Below are 18,765 nucleotides of genomic sequence, written 5' to 3'. Positions count from 1 at the left end.
CATCACAGTAAAACATTGACACAGGTATACCATCCGGGTACCGCATAAAGTGCACAGGATCAGCACCTAGGAGAGAGGGAGCACCGAGGGTCTCAGCCACGTCCTTTCAAGGCCACAACTCGTCTAATTCATGATAAGCTGCGGCATTCCCTACTGCAGAAATTTCAGTCCTGTCACTTACTGGAGAAATAGATTTAGCGTGGCGAATGGAGACACACCTCACTTGTTAGGTACTCCAGATTCATGAAGACGTTTGCAATTCTTTGTAAATCAGGAGCTTCTGATTCCACCATGCCCTTCATCATGAATGGTGAGAAAATCACCAGTCTTGATGAATTGGGGCTGTTGTGTTCAGTACAACATGAAACATTTTGGTGAAAGATCCTTTTTACAAGATGTATGATGCTTATAGATTTCTTTTTTTTATCAGTTATCTATTATACAAACCAAGCCATATTTTTGTGTTTTCCAGGCAAATAAGTGCTTAGGAAATTCAACACACTGTCATTTTCAAGCTCCAAGACTAGGTGAAAACCCACAGACTTATAATATAAACTTAAGGATTCAAGACAGTACTACAATTTGTGGAGAATTAATTTATAAGATGGACCCTATTTTCAAGACTTTTTATCTACTAAATTATAACAATTACGAAATTGAACTCCTAATAGAGGTATGTGTCAAGACATATTTTTAGTTTATTGTGATAAAATGTGATGTCCAATTCAGCACTGAAATACAATTGTAAATAAACCAACTATGGTGTCTTTCTATAAAGAGGGAAATAACTCATCTTCTCTTGCCAAAATGGATGAAATATGTCTAGTTTAGAGATGAGCGGATTGCTTCACACAAGCCCGGACCACGGTCCAGGTCAGTGCTCTCTGCACAAGGACAGGAGCTGTGCAAATTTTCTTACCCTCTGGGTTTCCAGGCTTAGCTTACTTTTAGCAGAGCTGGCAAGACATCACTTGTGCGCCACACAGATGACATCAAACCGTACCTGTCAAATCAAATGCCTAGGAATGTGGAAACTCAGGAACTTTGCGCATCGATCCGCTCATCTCTACTTTAGTTGGTATTTTATTGAACCATCTCTTTACACCTTCTGATGAATACTAGTGACTTAAATAGAAACTACTATAGAAAATAAAACATTTAAATGAACACCCTTTATGTTTTAAATTTGTTTATTTTACTCGCTCCTAATTAAAGATGTTGTCCTTGGTGGGATTTCAACCTAGATCTGCAACACTGCAAAGTAATAGTGCTAACCACTTAGTTACCATGCTGACATAGCCTTCTTCTGTATTCATTAAACAGGTTGTTCACTACTTTTTCATTGATGACCTATCCTTAGTATAAGTCATCAATGTCTGATCAAGCGTGGTCTGACTCCCAGCACCCCAAGTCAATCAGCTGTTCATGGTGTTGGCCGGAACTGCTCAATTGCGGGACTGCTCTATGTTTTGATAGTGGCCGCAACAGGGTACAACACATCTGCCTCCTGTTGATTTAAATAGGTGGCGGATGTGTAGTACCCTGGAGACTATCAGGAGACGAAGCAGCTCTGCAATCAAGAAGTTCCCACAGCCAACACTGAGAACAGCTGATCGATGGGGGTGCCAGGTGTCGGACCCCAACCTATCAGACATTGATGAACTATCCTAACAATTGGTCATCAATAAAAAGTAGTGGAAAACCTCTTTAACATCCACTGGTAATATGTGAATTTCAAATTTACTGATTCAAGGGCAATACTCCTATTCAGTCCTGCACCATATGTCACAAGGAATGGTACAACAACCAATTGTCAAGAATTTGCACTTGAGTGATTAGCGTACTCTTTGACTGTTAATAGTAAATTATTCTTTTTTTGCTAATCTTAGTATACTCTAATGGATTAACACTGTATAATTCAAATTTAATTTATCCCCAGAAAACAGAGGATGACCTGGGTATTCAGGCACATGAAATTGGAATTCAAATCCATTACAAGGATATGGAACTAAGCTGTGAAGTATGGAATGTTACAGTAGTGAAGCAGAATTCTATACAATGTAAAGCAAGAAATGTTTTTGAAGGGAATATTGATGCTCAAAAAATGTTGGTTAAGGTAAGTAACTATGATCACTTTTTTTGGGAATGATGTGTTATATTTAGGAGTATAGTGTACAGCTGTAGGCTTATTCTATTGAGCAGACAGCAGATTAGCTTTGTTAAAAAGGCTATTCCCATGAACAAAGTACATTTTAATCAATAGACCTTGGAATAATAAGTTCCAGAACTGAATGGCTTTAAAAAAAATTTAATGTGCTGAGATAATGTTATAAATTTACCACTACAATATTTATTTGCAGTGTCCTACCATGCTGAGCTGCTCCAGTTCATGGTCAGCACATACCACTACTGCTGGTTAGGAGAGGAAGCATATGTCACTTATGATAAGTTAGTATATACATGAAACAGCCCATTTTTTCACAGATGTGTTTCTGCTGGGTCTACATCCTATCATAAATCAAGCCAGTGCCATTTCAAATCAGCAGCAGCTGGAGCTCCCATGTCATGGACTTCATTTATGATGAGGTCGGAGGGCTGGAGACATGGCAGAAACACTTGCTCCAGTGACAAATCCATTACACAGTACATAGCAGGAAGACATTTAAGATTATCTAAGCATACGAAAATGTATTTTTAACACATCCATTTGTGAAACTTATTTTTCAAGATCTATTGATTAAAATGTACAAGTTAGGAAATAAGCTTCACCGTGTGATGAATGGATGGTTGCTTCTCAAACGTGCAGGATCCAAGTCTGTCGACCGTCGGAAAAATTTAAGGCAAAGAAAGGGAAATAGAATCCATAGGCTGAATATGAGAACAATTCAATTTTTATTTCATTCCATTAAAAGGGAAAGGTTTTGTCCAGACAGGTTCAAAACAATACAACATTCTTTTAGAATTCATATTCAGCCTATGGATCCTTTTCCCCTTATTTTGCGCCCTGATTAAAATGTATTTTGTGCATTGGAATACCCCTTTATCTGTTATTGCTTGTGTGTGCGTATAGTTCCTCTCTAGTCTGTATGGTTCCCATTGTTTGTGCACAGATTTTTTCCCAACAATGTCTGAACTCTGGATATTTAAAGGGAACCTGTCACCTGAATTTGGCGGGACAGGTTTGCGGTCATATGGGTTTTCGGGTGTTTGATTCACCCTTTACTTACACGCTGGCTGCATGCTGGCCGCAATATTGGATTGAAGTTCATGCTGTGTCCTCCGTAGTAATCTTGCCTTGCGCACGCGCAGTATGCTTTGCCCAACTGCGGGCAAAGCCGAAAAGCATTAGTGCGCATGCGCCGGTGCACTTTGTCCCGGAACATAGCAAAATACTTCCGGGACATAGTGCGCTGGCGCATGCGCACTAATGCTTTTCGGCTTTGCCTGCAGTTGGGCAAAGCATGCTGCATGTGCGCAAGGCAAGATTGCCTTGCGCAGGCGTGTACTACGGAGGACATAGCATGAACTTCAGTCCAATATTGCGGCCAGCATGCAGCCAGGTGGTACGTAAAGAGTGAATCAAACACCCGAAAACCCCGCCCATATGACCGCAAACCTGTCCCGCCAAATTCAGGTGACAGGTTCCCTTTAAACACATTATATTTGTTGCAGAAGTTCCGCTTTTATCAGAATGATCAAAGTCAGAAGAATAAAGACTGCGTTCATCATTCTTTTTTGTTACTTTAATATGTGAAAAGTGAGCCAAGTTACATACAGTGGAGAATTCCAGGCAGGTGACAGCTGTGTCATGTCACGCCGACGCTTTCTCTACTCTGTATATTTCTTTAGCCTGTTCATTAGTGTTGAGCGATGCCTTCCGATACTTGAAAGTATCGGTATCGGATAGTATCGGCCGATATCCAAAAAATATCGGATATCGCCGATACCGATACCCGATACCAATACAAGTCAATGGGACACAAGTATCGGAAGCTATCCTGGATGGTTCCCAGGGTCTGAAGGAGAGGAAACTCTCCTTCAGGCCCTGGGATCCATATTCATGTAAAAAATAAAGAATAAAAATAAAAAATATGGATATACTCACCCCTCCGGCGGACCCTGGACCTAGAGGTGTTAACCGGCAGCCTCCGTTCCTAAGAATGAGCGAGTGAAGGACCTTCGATGACGTGGCGGCTTGTGATTGGTCGCGTGACCGCTCATGTGACCGCTCACGCGACCAATCACAAGACCGCGACGTCATCGCAGGTCCTTCACTCGCTCATTCTTAGGAACGGAGGCTGCCGGTTGCAGCGGTTACAACCAGGGCGCGTCAGAGGGTGAGTATATCCCTATTTTTTATTTTTATTCTTTATTTTACACATGAATATGCATTCCGATCCCGATTCCCGATATCGCAAAAATATCGGAACTCGGTATCGGAATTCCGATACCGCAAATATCGGCCGATACCCGATACTTGCGGTATCGGAATGCTCAACACTACTGTTCATGTTCAAAAGACTAGAGAAAGCTTTGGAGGGATGCAAAATGGCCATCCTCCTACTCTCCACTGCAAGTAAGGCTGTGTTTATATTGGCACATAGAAAAAAAATCTGATTTTAATCCAGAAAATTATTTTTTTCTCATTTGCTATCTTTATGCAATCCGTATTGCAAGATGATTTTACACAGCTGCAGTAATTAACATTTTTTAAGACTAAATAAAGTTGTCTAAGTTAAAGAATTCGAAGACACAAGGAAGAAACTAACGTATGCTGCAGTTTTTTCTTGTGTAGATTCAGTCCGTGAAAAAAATTGCTCATCTGCACATTCTCATTGAACAACAATACTTGCTGTGTTTATATACGGACAAAACTTCGACCGAGTGGTGATCGTCGTCTTTATTCTTCTATCTTTTGGTATTTGTAATGAATTAGGAATACAGTGGTTTAAAATCCGTGATGACCAAGGTTCCAAAAATGGAACTTTGGGCAGCGTGGATTTTAAACTACCATAATCCTCATTCATTACATTGTAGCTCTTTAGTGGTCCTGCTGCAGCCTTCTATAGGTGTTGTGACTGCCACAACCCTATCAGGGGAGACTACCTATAATATCTAATACCACTGGGCCATCAGATAAGACACTATTTGCACTTTTTGTCTCTACAGTTTTACTGTTTGTTTTTAACTTTAGATATTTGATATATTTGCTGTTGCCGGCAGAACACCACCACCTGAATATTTTGAGGGATAGAGCTGATCTTTGCATCAATCAGAGAAAACATATTTTTCCCTACAAAAACCAAGTTGAAAAATGCTTGGGAATCCCCTCATATTTTGTAATTTGTCTGTTACACATGAAATTAAATATATAAAATCCAAGGTTTTACACACTGATTGTTTTAAAAAGGTTTCGTCCTGGTGTAATACATTTTCATTAATGACAGACTTTTTTTTATTGGTGATGTTTCTTGTACTTCTTGATATAATTTAATCTGTCTAGATCAGGGGTGCACATCCTTTTTTGGTCCAAGTGCCACATTGTCAAACTGAACCAATCTAGGGGCCACAGTAAAAATTAAAATTAAAGGAGTATTACCCCTTATGACATTTATGGTAAATTGAAAGTATATATCAGAAATGTCTGGCAGGTACAAGTTCTACTTACAGGATGCTTACCTCCACCAATCTGCAGTCTAAGGCTGGCGTCACACCAGAGTATGGCATGCTATGTGATATTCTAATGTCACTCGGCTCCAGCTCTGCCGTGATTTTGAGGCAAGTGTCAGTGCTCTGTGCTCTGATCCTCTTGCATGTGAGAATCGAATCACAGGTGCGGAGGAGACGGATAAATGAATTTCTCCATGTCCTTTGTTGCACTGCATTCCGGTGACATCCAAGTGCAGTGCGATGTTTCATATGCACCCATAGGCTTGTATGGGTGCGTGGGATCCGATTCTCATAGCCATTCACAGAATGCTGCCATTGTTTTCGTATTCCAAATCGGTTTGAGAAAATATTCGCGGATGTGAGCTGTCCCAGAGCTTAATTTTGGGCTGAATGCAATCTGACTTTTTATCAGATTGCACTCGTTCGATTTCATCTCAAGTGTGAGCGAGCCCTAAGGCTGTGTGCCCATAATGAATTCATGGAGAGCTTTTGACGCTGCTTATTTTCACTGCATCAGAAACGCTGTGCTTACAGTTCCAACAAAGTGTTTGGGATTTATCGAGATCTCATGTCCTCTTAACTTTTTGTCACACATTGTAAACTGACCTTCTGCACTTGTTTTAAAATCCTCAACATGTCAATTTCTCTGTTTCAGTACTCTGAGTTTCCCCATAGAATTGCAAAATAGGTGGAAAATTCAAAGCTAAAAAACCCATATAATCTGCACATGACTGTATTAATAAAGTTTTGTCAAACCAAATACCGTATATAAGCCGAGATTTTAAGCACATTTTTTGTGCTGAAAGTGCCCCCCTTGGCTTATACACTAGTCATGGTCCAGAAATCTGGCGGGAGAGGAGAAGTGGGGAGCCGGCGGCTGTAGCACAGTGACAGCTGCAGCCGCCGGCTTCCAGAAGACCTCAATACTCACCCTCCATCGCTGCATCTTCGTCTCTGCATCTCTGACCCGGTGCCGCAGCTTCTTCCTGTGCTGAGTGGTCACGTGCTACTGCTCATTAACATCATGTGTTGTGAAATTGGATTTTGGGCTCCCCCGGTGGCCACTGGTGGAATTGAACTGGTGTGCATCATCCTCTCTGTTCACCTGTTTCCATCAGGATGTGGGAGTCGCTATTTAGCCTTGCTCCTCTGTCACTTCCATGCCGGTCAACATTGTAATCAGAAGCCTTTCTGTGCATGTTCCTGCTGCTAGACAACTCCCAGCTAAGTTGGACTTAGTCCTTGTTTGTTTTTGCATTTTGTTCCAGTTCACAGCTGTAGTTTCGTTTCTGTGTCTGGAAAGCTCTTGTGATCTGAAATTGCCACTCTGATGTTATGAGTTAATACTAGAGTCTTAAAGTAATTTCAGGATGGTATTTTGATAGGGTTTTCAGCTGACCATGAAAGTGCCCTTTCTGTCTTCCTGCTATCTAGTAAGCGGACCTCAATTTTGCTAAACCTATTTTCATACTACGTTTGTCATTTCATCTAAAATCACCGCCAATATTTGTGGAGGCCTTTCGCGAGCTTAAGCGCCGCTTTTCTTCCGCCCCTGTGTTGCGTCAGCCTGATGTTGCTCTTCCTTTTCAGGTTGAGGTCGACGCTTCTGAAATCGGAGCTGGGGCGGTTTTGTCGCAGAGAAGTTCCGATTGCTCCGTGATGAGACCTTGTGCTTTTTTCTCGCGTAAATTTTCGCCCGCCGAGCGGAATTATGATGTTGGGAATCGGGAGCTTTTGGCCATGAAGTGGGCTTTTGAGGAGTGGCGTCATTGGCTTGAGGGGGCTAGACATCAGGTGGTGGTATTGACTGACCACAAAAATCTAATTTATCTTGAGTCCGCCAGACGCCTGAATCCTAGACAGGCGCGCTGGTCGTTGTTTTTCTCTCGGTTTAATTTTGTGGTGTCCTACCTGCCGGGTTCTAAGAATGTTAAGGCGGATGCCCTTTCTAGGAGTTTTGAGCCTGACTCCCCTGGTAATTCTGAACCTACAGGTATCCTTAAGGATGGAGTGATATTGTCTGCCGTTTCTCCAGACCTGCGGCGGGCCTTGCAGGAGTTTCAGGCGGATAGACCTGATCGTTGCCCACCTGGTAGACTGTTTGTTCCTGATGATTGGACCAGTAAAGTCATTTCTGAGGTTCATTCTTCTGCGTTGGCAGGTCATCCTGGAATCTTTGGTACCAGGGATTTGGTGGCAAGGTCCTTCTGGTGGCCTTCCCTGTCTCGAGATGTGCGAGGCTTCGTGCAGTCTTGTGACGTTTGTGCTCGGGCCAAGCCTTGTTGTTCTCGGGCTAGTGGATTGTTGTTGCCCTTGCCTATCCCGAAGAGGCCCTGGATGCACATCTCGATGGATTTTATTTCGGATCTTCCTGTTTCTCAGAAGATGTCTGTCATCTGGGTGGTGTGTGATCGTTTCTCTTAGATGGTCCATTTGGTTCCCCTGCCTAAGTTGCCTTCTTCTTCCGAGTTGGTTCCTCTGTTTTTTCAAAATGTGGTCCGTTTGCATGGTATTCCGGAGAATATCGTTTCTGACAGAGGTACCCAATTCGTGTCTAGATTTTGGCGAGCATTCTGTGCTAGGATGGGCATAGATTTGTCTTTCTCGTCTGCTTTCCATCCTCAGACTAATGGCCAGACCGAGCGGACGAATCAGACCTTGGAGACATATTTGAGGTGTTTTGTGTCTGCGGATCAGGATGATTGGGTTGCTTTTTTGCCTTTAGCGGAGTTTGCCCTCAATAATCGGGCCAGTTCTGCCACCTTGGTGTCTCCCTTTTTCTGTAATTCGGGGTTTCATCCTCGATTTTCTTCTGGTCAGGTGGAATCTTCGGATTGTCCTGGAGTGGATGCTGTGGTGGAGAGGTTGCATCAGATTTGGGGGCAGGTAGTGGACAATTTGAAGTTGTCCCAGGAGAAGACTCAGCTTTTTGCCAACCGCCGGCGTCGGGTTGGTCCTCGGCTTTGTGTTGGGGACTTGGTGTGGTTGTCTTCTCGTTTTGTCCCTATGAGGGTTTCTTCTCCCAAGTTTAAGCCTCAGTTCATCGGCCCGTACAAGATATTGGAGATTCTTAACCCTGTGTCCTTCCGTTTGGACCTCCCTGCATCTTTTTCTATTCATAATGTTTTTCATCGGTCATTATTGCGCAGGTATGAGGTACCGGTTGTGCCTTCCGTTGAGCCTCCTGCTCCGGTGTTGGTTGAGGGCGAGTTGGAGTACGTTGTGGAAAAAATCTTGGACTCCCGTGTTTCCAGACGGAAACTCCAGTATCTGGTCAAATGGAAGGGATACGGTCAGGAGGATAATTCTTGGGTGACTGCCTCTGATGTTCATGCCTCCGATTTGGTCCGTGCCTTTCATAGGGCTCATCCTGATCGCCCTGGTGGTTCTGGTGAGGGTTCGGTGCCCCCTCCTTGAGGGGGGGGTACTGTTGTGAAATTGGATTTTGGGCTCCCCCGGTGGCCACTGGTGGAATTGAACTGGTGTGCATCATCCTCTCTGTTCACCTGTTTCCATCAGGATGTGGGAGTCGCTATTTAGCCTTGCTCCTCTGTCACTTCCATGCCGGTCAACATTGTAATCAGAAGCCTTTCTGTGCATGTTCCTGCTGCTAGACAACTCCCAGCTAAGTTGGACTTAGTCCTTGTTTGTTTTTGCATTTTGTTCCAGTTCACAGCTGTAGTTTCGTTTCTGTGTCTGGAAAGCTCTTGTGATCTGAAATTGCCACTCTGATGTTATGAGTTAATACTAGAGTCTTAAAGTAATTTCAGGATGGTATTTTGATAGGGTTTTCAGCTGACCATGAAAGTGCCCTTTCTGTCTTCCTGCTATCTAGTAAGCGGACCTCAATTTTGCTAAACCTATTTTCATACTACGTTTGTCATTTCATCTAAAATCACCGCCAATATTTGTGGGGGCCTCTGTCTGCCTTTCGGGGAAATTTCTCTAGAGGTGAGCCAGGACTATATTTTCCTCTGTCAGGATTAGTTAGTCCTCCGGCCGGCGCTGGGCGTCTAGGGATAAAACGCAGGCTACGCTACCCGGCTACTGTTAGTTGTGCGGCAGGTTTAGTTCATGGTCAGTTTAGTTTCCATCCTTCCAAGAGCTAGTTCGTATGTTTGCTGGGCTATGTTCTCTTGCCATTGAGAACCATAACAATCATGATTATGGATGCGACTCCACTCCCATAGACGTGGAGCACATATTCATGACCTTAATGAGCGGTCCCACATGACCGCTCAGCACAGGAAGAAGCTGCAGCGCCGGGACAGAGATGCAGGGACGTTCAGCGACGGTGCGAGGAGGACGGGGAGGATGTAGCAGGATGGGGGAGCCCAGCAGAGCCCAGCCATGCATACAGGATGGGACAGGGGAGCCATGCATACAAGGATGGGAGCGGGGGCGCCATGCATACAACAGGGGGAACCACACAGAGCAGGTCAGGATGGGGGGAACCACACATACCGGGATAGGAATGAGGGAATAATGCATACCCGGTGTTAGGGGTCGAGTTCCCACCTCTGCACAGGGGGAATCTCGAACCATCTCCCCTGCGGTCTCCCATTCTTCTCCAGCCGCAGTGGAGCCTGCTCAGCGGAGACATCTGTCCCAGCGTCTGGCTCAGCCTGATACGGTGCTGATGGTTACTGCTGCCTTTCCAGGCTCAGCCATTGTAGCCAGTATGGGTCAGCGTCGAGCAGACGTCTCTGGGACTAAGTCCTGCTTTTTCCCTTCTGAGCATGCCCAGGGTATGTCCTCTCATTGGAGGTCGGGGGTCACATGCTCAGGTACTACAGCAGTTCCCATTGGTACTCTAGGAAGGTCCTGTAGTTGCTGCATGCACGGCCATGCACTAGTATCAACTAAGTTTTGTGTTCTGTGCCAGTGTGGTCATATGTATGTGGTTTCAGGGTTCGGCTGATATAAACCCCGAGAATACCGGCACCTCCGGTGAGGAGTTTTGCGTGTGCTATTCTGACTGCATGACCACTGTTCGCTCTGATTGTTACCTGTGTTCCTCTGTGAGGTTAACAGGGCACAGTGTTCTCTTGTCTTAAGTGACTCTGTGAAGTAACAGAGTTCACTTATACCGCCATATAGTACAGTCAGTTACTAGCAGCGGGTTTTACTCCTGCATGGTGGACCCCGGGTTGTGAACGCACCTATTTTTCTATAAATATATTTTTGGTGCGTTACGCCAAACCCTAACACCCAGCTTATACTAGAGTCAATAAGCTTACCCAGTATTCCGTGGCAAAATTAGGTGCCTCGGCTTATACTCAGGTCAGCTTAAACGGTACTAAGAAGTGTCAAGAACAAAGCAGCTTTATTGAAAGAAAAGCATACCAACTTAAAAAAATGCAATGAAAAAGCAAAAGTGACCTAACTTTTCTAATAGGTGCAGAAATGGTGCAGAAAATCTACAATGCCAAAAACTCACCAATTACTCATCATGGGAATGTAGCCTCTTGGTACACAGAGGTTTTTAATGAGAATTTAGAAAGTGATTCTGTGTCAAACACTCTGTAAAAAAAATTCCACTGATTTGAAAGGGAGAAAATCTCCTTTAGTGCACACAGTGCTGTTTTTTCACGTTATTTTGAAAATTTCCCAGTAGAACTATTAGGAAGCTAATCCAAAGAATATTTGAATCATTTTTATATGTGAATTTGCAATAAAATCTACATTTAAATCATCAAAAACTGTGTGAATAGACCCTAAAGAGGAAGACGTCATGAGTGTACATGGTTCTTTACAATAGATAATAGATTTTTTGCTTACTGCCTAATGTTTCAGAGCCCCAGTAAACTACAAAAGAGTGGGCCACAGACACTGAAGACACATGTCTAATTCACATGCTCCTTTCTAGAGTGCCAAACGGGTTAAGACTAGAGACCCCATTCTCCTGTTGTATCAGGCATTCAGAGATGTCCACACCAGGCTCCATTAGTACTTGTCAGTCCCTGTTCTTTAGTTGCCAGCTACTTCTATGTGTGGCTGTCCACATATAGTTAACCTGACAGGCAAGCATTTTTCTATCCATATGTTGAGGGCCCCACAGAATGACATCACGGGCCATAGGCTGTGCACCCCTGTTCTATACTTACTAAAATGCATTTAAAGAGTGTTTATCAAGATTAAAAGTTACCCCTACACATAAGACAAGGGATTATATCCCAAATGCTGTGGGTCCGACTGCTGGAACTCCCATCAGAATGAAGGAGCCGTCGAGCATGTAAACCTCCCTTTCATTCATTCTCACAGTAATGGGAATGCCGGAGGCAATAGCAGCAACAATGAATGGAAGGGAGGTTTACAATCTTTACCTCTGTTCTATTTAGAAAGGGCTTCACTGAGCCCCCCATTCTCAGGATCGGTGGGGTTTCAGGGTCTGTTATTGGGAAGTTATCTTCTATCCTTTGGATAAGGGGTAACTGCTAATCTTGGTAGATATCATTTAAATGGAATTTGTCAGCAGAGTTTTGATATTTAATCTGAAAGCAGCATAATATAGGGCAAGTGACCCTGATTCCAGGAATGTGTCACATATCAGGCTGCGTGTTGTAGATTTAATACAATCAGTATTTTATCAGCAGGAGATTATCCCTGCACGACTAGGTCTCATATGCACAGCAGTCAGATTAATCTGTGTAGCAACACCCCAATTATTGATTAGCAAATTGCTGGCAATGTACACTGTACACAGGAAGCAGCCAATCAGGGGTGTGAGTGGGGCTATACATAGTTCAGCATTCTGACCACTACCTCATCTACAGCAGAGAAACTTAATAAGACTGAGCTGCAACAGCAGAAACAGCCTATGGAGAGAAGAGGCAATGTTTCTGAAAATAAACAGTACTATTTTTTTTCTACCTTTGACTAACCTTTTAGCATACATATTTTAACAAGTCATTGCTGTCTTTTTATCCATGTAAAATGACTAATTTATCTATTTCTTCATCATTTAAGATTAATTTAGGCGATTTTAACGTGGATTTAAAACCGCAAAAGCAAAACTACTATTATATCCTCCTTGTTGTTCCACTTCTGTTAATTGTAGTTATTGGTAAGTATTCAGTTGCATGTCTTTGATGTGTAACTTTACTATAGTTTCTTTGTTCTTGTCAAATACAATTCAGTGGATCGATTTGTGGAACTTTGTTCCAGCTCTCAGGCCAGTGGTATCTGGCAGCTAGATGGGACTCTTATGAATCTCTTACCCTCTCAGCACGGCTTTTGATTAGCCAGGGCCTCGTGACATCATCTCTGTCAGGTCATACAGATGACGTTGCACCAGCCCTGATGCTGGAAGGTAAGAAATTCACAAGACTCCCTTCTAGCCACCGGGTACCACTGACCTGGACCCAGAACTGGAGTCTCACAAAACTGATCAGTTCAATTCTAATTGTAACAGCTTCCTGTTCCTGATCACTTATATTGACCATTATATCTATATCCATACATACAGTACCCTCTCTCCCACTCTGTGTATGAATGTGAACAGTATGTGTATACATATACTATATATATATATATATATATATATATATATATATATATATATACAGTACAGACCAAAAGTTTGGACACACCTTCTCATTTAAAGATTTTTCTGAATTTTCATGACTATGAAAATTGTACATTCACACTGAAGGCATAAAAACTATGAATTAACACATGTGGAATTATATTCTTAACAAGAAAGTGTGAAACAACTGAAATTATGTCTTATATTCTAAGTTCTTTAAAGTAGCCACCTTTTGTTTTGATGACTGCTTTGCACACTCTTGGTATTCTCTTGATGAGCTTCAAGAGGTAGTCACCGGGAATGTTCTTCCAACAATCTTGAAGGAGTTCCCAGAGATGCTTAGCACTTGTTGGCCCTTTTGCCTTCACTCTGCGGTCCAGCTCACCCCAAACCATCTCGATTGGGTTCAGGTCTGGTGACTGTGGAGGCCAGGTCATCTGGCATAGCATCCCATCATTCTCCTTCTTGGTCAAATAGCCCTTACACAGCCTGGAGGTGTGTTTGGGGACATTGTCCTGTTGAAAAATAAATGATGGTCCAACTAATGCAAACCGGATGGAATAGCATGCCGCTGCAAGATGCTGTGGTAGCCATGCTGGTTCAGTATGCCTTCAATTTTGAATAAATCCCCAACAGTGTCACCAGCAAAGCACCCCCACACCATCACACCTCCTCCTCCATGCTTCACGGTGGGAACCTGTTATGATCCCAATGGCAGAGGATCTCTGATATTCCGGCAAGATAGCAAAAATAAAAATACTGCTCTAGGGAGGTGGAAACTGGGCTAACCGCATACCTGATCCCGACACAAACAACTAAAAGTAGCCGGTGAACGTGACGTCTCGAGCCAGCCGGAGAACTGACTACCCCTAGAGGGAAAAAATAAGACCTCGCTTGCCTCCAGAGAAATTGAACCCCAAAGATATAGAAAGCCCCCAACAAATAATAACGGTGAGGCAAGAGGAAAACACAAACGTAGAGATTAACTAGATTCAGCAAAGTGAGGCCCAATAGTCTAGATAGCAGAAAATAGATAGTGGACTATGCGGTTAGCAGAAAACCCTACAAAACATCCACGCTGAACATTCAAGAACCCCCACACTGACTGACGGTGTGGAGGGAGAATATCAGCCCCCTAGAGCTTCCAGCGAGTCAAAAATCAAATGTAAAGCAAGCTGGACAAAAACACTGAATAATGCAAACGATCCAAATTGTACAAAACAGACTTAGCTTTTCTTGCATGAGGCAGACTGAAAGGAATCTGGAGGAGACCAAATAGGTCTGGATACAACGATGCCAGGCAAGAGACTGAGTCCAGAGGAGACTCAAATAGGAAACACCCGCTGCTTAACGACACAGCTGGAGCTCAGGCCTGCAACAAGACATACCTAACACAATACCGTTAGTGACCACCAGAGGGAGCCCAGAAACACAGTTCACAACAGTACCCCCCCCCTTGAGGAGGGGTCACCGAACCCTCACCAAGACCCCCAGGGCGATCAGGATGAGCAGCGTGAAAGGCATGAACCAAATCAGCCGCATGAACATCAGAGGCGACAACCCAGGAATTATCCTCCTGACCATAGCCCTTCCACTTAACTAAATACTGGAGTTTCCGTCTAGAGATACGAGAATCCAGAATCTTCTCCACCACGTACTCCAACTCGCCCTCAACCAAAACCGGGGCAGGAGGCTCAACAGCAGGAACCATAGGCACCACGTACCGCCGCAACAAGGACCTATGAAACACATTATGAATAGCAAAAGACGCTGGAAGGTCCAAGCGAAAAGACACCGGGTTAAGGATTTCCAAAATCTTATAAGGACCGATAAAGCGAGGCTTGAACTTAGGAGAGGAGACTTTCAAAGGAACATGCCGAGAAGACAACCAAACCAAATCCCCAACACGAAGTCGGGGACCCACACCGCGGCGGCGGTTGGCAAACCGCTGGGCCTTGTCTTGTGACAATTTCAAATTGTCCACCACATGGTTCCAAATCCGCTGCAACCTATCCACCACAGAATCAACCCCAGGACAGTCAGAAGGTTCAACCTGACCTGAGGAGAAACGAGGATGAAAACCAGAGTTGCAGAAAAAGGGTGAAACCAAGGTGGCAGAACTAGCCCGATTATTAAGGGCAAACTCGGCCAGTGGCAAAAAGGTAACCCAGTCGTCCTGATCAGCAGAAACAAAACATCTCAAATAAGTCTCTAACGTCTGATTAGTTCGCTCGGTCTGGCCATTAGTCTGAGGATGAAAAGCCGACGAAAAAGACAAATCAATACCCATCTTAGCACAAAAGGATCGCCAGAATCTGGACACAAACTGGGATCCTCTGTCAGATACAATATTCTCAGGGATGCCATGCAAACAAACCACATTCTGAAAGAACAAAGGAACCAAATCAGAGGAGGAAGGCAACTTAGGCAAGGGCACCAAATGGACCATTTTTGAAAAACGATCGCATACCACCCAAATGACAGACATCTTCCGAGACACCGGAAGATCCGAAATGAAATCCATGGAAATGTGCGTCCATGGCCTCTTTGGGATAGGCAAGGGCAAAAGCAACCCGCTGGCACGAGAACAGCAAGGCTTAGCCCGAGCACAAATCCCACAGGACTGCACAAAAGAACGCACATCCCGCGACAAGGAAGGCCACCAAAAGGACCTGGCCACCAAATCTCTGGTACCGAAAATCCCAGGATGTCCCACCAACACCGAAGAATGAACCTCAGAAATAACTCTGTTGGTCCATCCATCAGGGACAAACAATCTCTCTGGTGGACAACGATCAGGCCTATCAGCCTGAAATTTTTGCAGCCCTCGTCGCAAATCTGGGGAAATGGCAGTCAAAATTACTCCCTCTCTGAGAATACCAGCCGGCTCAGAGACTCCCGGAGAATCAGGCACAAAACTCCTAGAAAGTGCATCAGCCTTCACGTTCTTCGAACCAGGCAGGTACGAGACCACAAAGTCAAAACGGGAGAAAAACAACGACCAACGGGCCTGTCTAGGATTCAGGCGCTTGGCAGACTCGAGGTAAATCAGATTTTTATGATCAGTCAAGACCACCACACGATGTCTAGCTCCCTCGAGCCAATGTCGCCACTCCTCAAATGCCCACTTCATGGCCAACAACTCCCGATTACCAACATCGTAATTTCCTTGAAAAGAAGGCGCATGGCTTCATCACAGAGCCATTAGAACTTTTTTGCGACAAAACAGCCCCTGCACCAATTTTAGAAGCATCAACTTCAACCTGGAAGGGAAGAGAGACATCCGGCTTGCACAAGACTGGCGCTGAAGTAAACCGACGCTTCAGCTCCCGAAAGGCCTCCACGGCCGCAGGAGACCAATTCGCAACATCAGAACCCTTCTTGGTCATATCCGTCAAAGGTTTAACCATGCTGGAGAAATTAGCGATAAAACGACGGTAAAAATTAGCAAAGCCCAAGAACTTCTGCAGGCTCTTAACAGACGTGGGCTGAGTCCAGTCATGAATGGCACGGACCTTAACTGGGTCCATCTCCACAGTAGAAGGGGAAAAAATAAAACCCCAAAAAGAAACCTTCTGTACCCCAAAGATACATTTTGAGCCCTTCACAAATAGACCATTCTCCCGCAAAACCTGAAACACCATCCTGACCTGGTTCACATGGGACTCCCAATCATCAGAAAAAAACAAAATATCATCCAGATAAATAATCATAAATTTATCCAGATATTTCCGGAAGATGTCATGCATGAAGGACTGAAACACAGAAGGAGCATTAGATAATCCGAAAGGCATCACCAGGTACTCAAAATGACCCTCAGGCGTATTAAATGCCGTTTTCCATTCATCTCCCTGCTTTATGCGCACAAGGTTATACGCACCACGAAGATCTATCTTGGTGAACCAACTGGATCCCTTAATCCGAGCAAACAAATCAGACAACAATGGCAAAGGATACTGAAATTTAACAGTGATCTTATTCAGAAGACGATAATCAATACAAGGTCTCAGAGACCCGTCTTTCTTGCCCACAAAAAAGAATCCTGCACCAAGAGGGGACGAGGATGGGCGAATATGTCCCTTCTCCAAAGACTCCTTTATATAACTCCGCATCGCGGCATGCTCTGGCACAGATAAATTAAAGAGTCATCCCTTAGGAAACTTACTACCAGGAATCAAATCTATAGCACAATCAAAGTCCCTATGAGGAGGAAGGGCACTGGACCTGGCCTCATTAAATACATCCTGAAAGTCTGACAAAAACTCAGGGATCTCAGAAGGAGTAGAAGAAGCAATAGACACCAATGGAGAATCGCAATGAATCCCCTGACACCCCCAACTAGACACAGTCATAGCTTTCCAATCTAAAACTGGATTATGGGCCTGTAACCATGGCAGACCCAAAACGACAACATCATGCATTTTATGCAGTACCAAAAAACGAATCACCTCCTGATGTACAGGAGTCATGCACATGGTCACCTGCGTCCAATACTGAGGTTTATTCTCTGCCAATGGCGTAGAATCAATTCCTCTAAGAGGAATAGGATTTTCCAAAGGCTCCAGGACAAAACCGCAGTGCTTGGCAAACGACAAATCCATCAGACTTAAAGCAGCACCAGAATCCACAAAAGCCATAACTGAGTAAGAAGATAATGAACAAATTAAAGTCACAGACAAAATAAACTTAGGCTAAAAAGTACCAATGGCGACAGGATTAACTTTTTTCTTTAAACGTTTAGAGCATGCTGAGATAACATGTGTTGAATCACCACAGTAGAAACACAACCCATTTTGACGTCTATGATTTTGTCGCTCGGCTCTGGTCAGAATTCTGTCACATTGCATAGAATCAGGTGACCGTTCAGACAGCACCGCCAAAGGATTATCAGATTTGCGCTCCCGCAAACGTCGATCAATTTGAATGGCTAGAGCCATTGAATCATTTAGACCTGTACGGATAGGAAACCCCACCATCACATCTTTAATGGCTTCAGAAAGACCATTTCTGAAATTGGCGGCCAGTGCAGACTCATTCCATTGAGTAAGCACGGACCATTTCCGAAATTTTTGGCAATATACCTCAGCTTCGTCCTGACCCTGAGAGATAACCAGCAACATTTTTTCAGCCTGATTTTCAAGATTAGTCTCCTCATAAAGCAAACCAAGCGCCAGAAAAAACGCATCAACATTCACCAATGCAGGATCTCCTGGCGCCAGAGAGAAGGCCCAATCCTGAGGGTCGCCGCGCAAGAAGGAAATAACAATCTTAACTTGCTGAGCGGAATCACCAGAGGAACGAGGTTTCAGAGACAGAAACAATTTACAATTATTCCTAAAATTCAGGAATTTAGATCTATCTCCAAAAAACGGCTCAGGAATAGGTATTTTTGGTTCAGACATAGGGCTATGGATAACAAAATCCTGAATGCTTTGCACCCTAGCAGCAAGCTGATCCACACTAGAAGACAGAGTCTGGACATTCATATCTGCAGCAGAGTTTCAGCCACTCAGAGAAAAAGGGGATGGAAGAAGCTAGGCAAACTGCAGCAAAAAAAAAACAAAAAA

General features: G+C 43.9%; 1 protein-coding gene across 1 annotated transcript in view; it reads left to right on the top strand.

Annotated features, from left to right (window-relative positions):
- Nucleotides 1-18,765, top strand: part of PLXNC1 (plexin C1) — a 551,210-nt gene that overhangs the window by 322,619 nt on the left and 209,826 nt on the right. Inside the window, exons 13-15 of the mRNA XM_077265401.1 lie at nucleotides 473-673; nucleotides 1,940-2,116; nucleotides 12,640-12,736. Of these exons, the coding sequence (XP_077121516.1) occupies nucleotides 473-673; nucleotides 1,940-2,116; nucleotides 12,640-12,736 (475 nt within the window). The remainder of the gene's footprint in view (nucleotides 1-472; nucleotides 674-1,939; nucleotides 2,117-12,639; nucleotides 12,737-18,765) is intronic.

This window comes from Ranitomeya variabilis, chromosome 5, assembly GCF_051348905.1.
Source record: "Ranitomeya variabilis isolate aRanVar5 chromosome 5, aRanVar5.hap1, whole genome shotgun sequence".
NCBI lineage: Eukaryota > Metazoa > Chordata > Amphibia > Anura > Dendrobatidae > Ranitomeya > Ranitomeya variabilis.
Note: the sequence above shows the minus strand (reverse complement) of the source record. Positions and strands in the feature narration are given on the sequence as shown.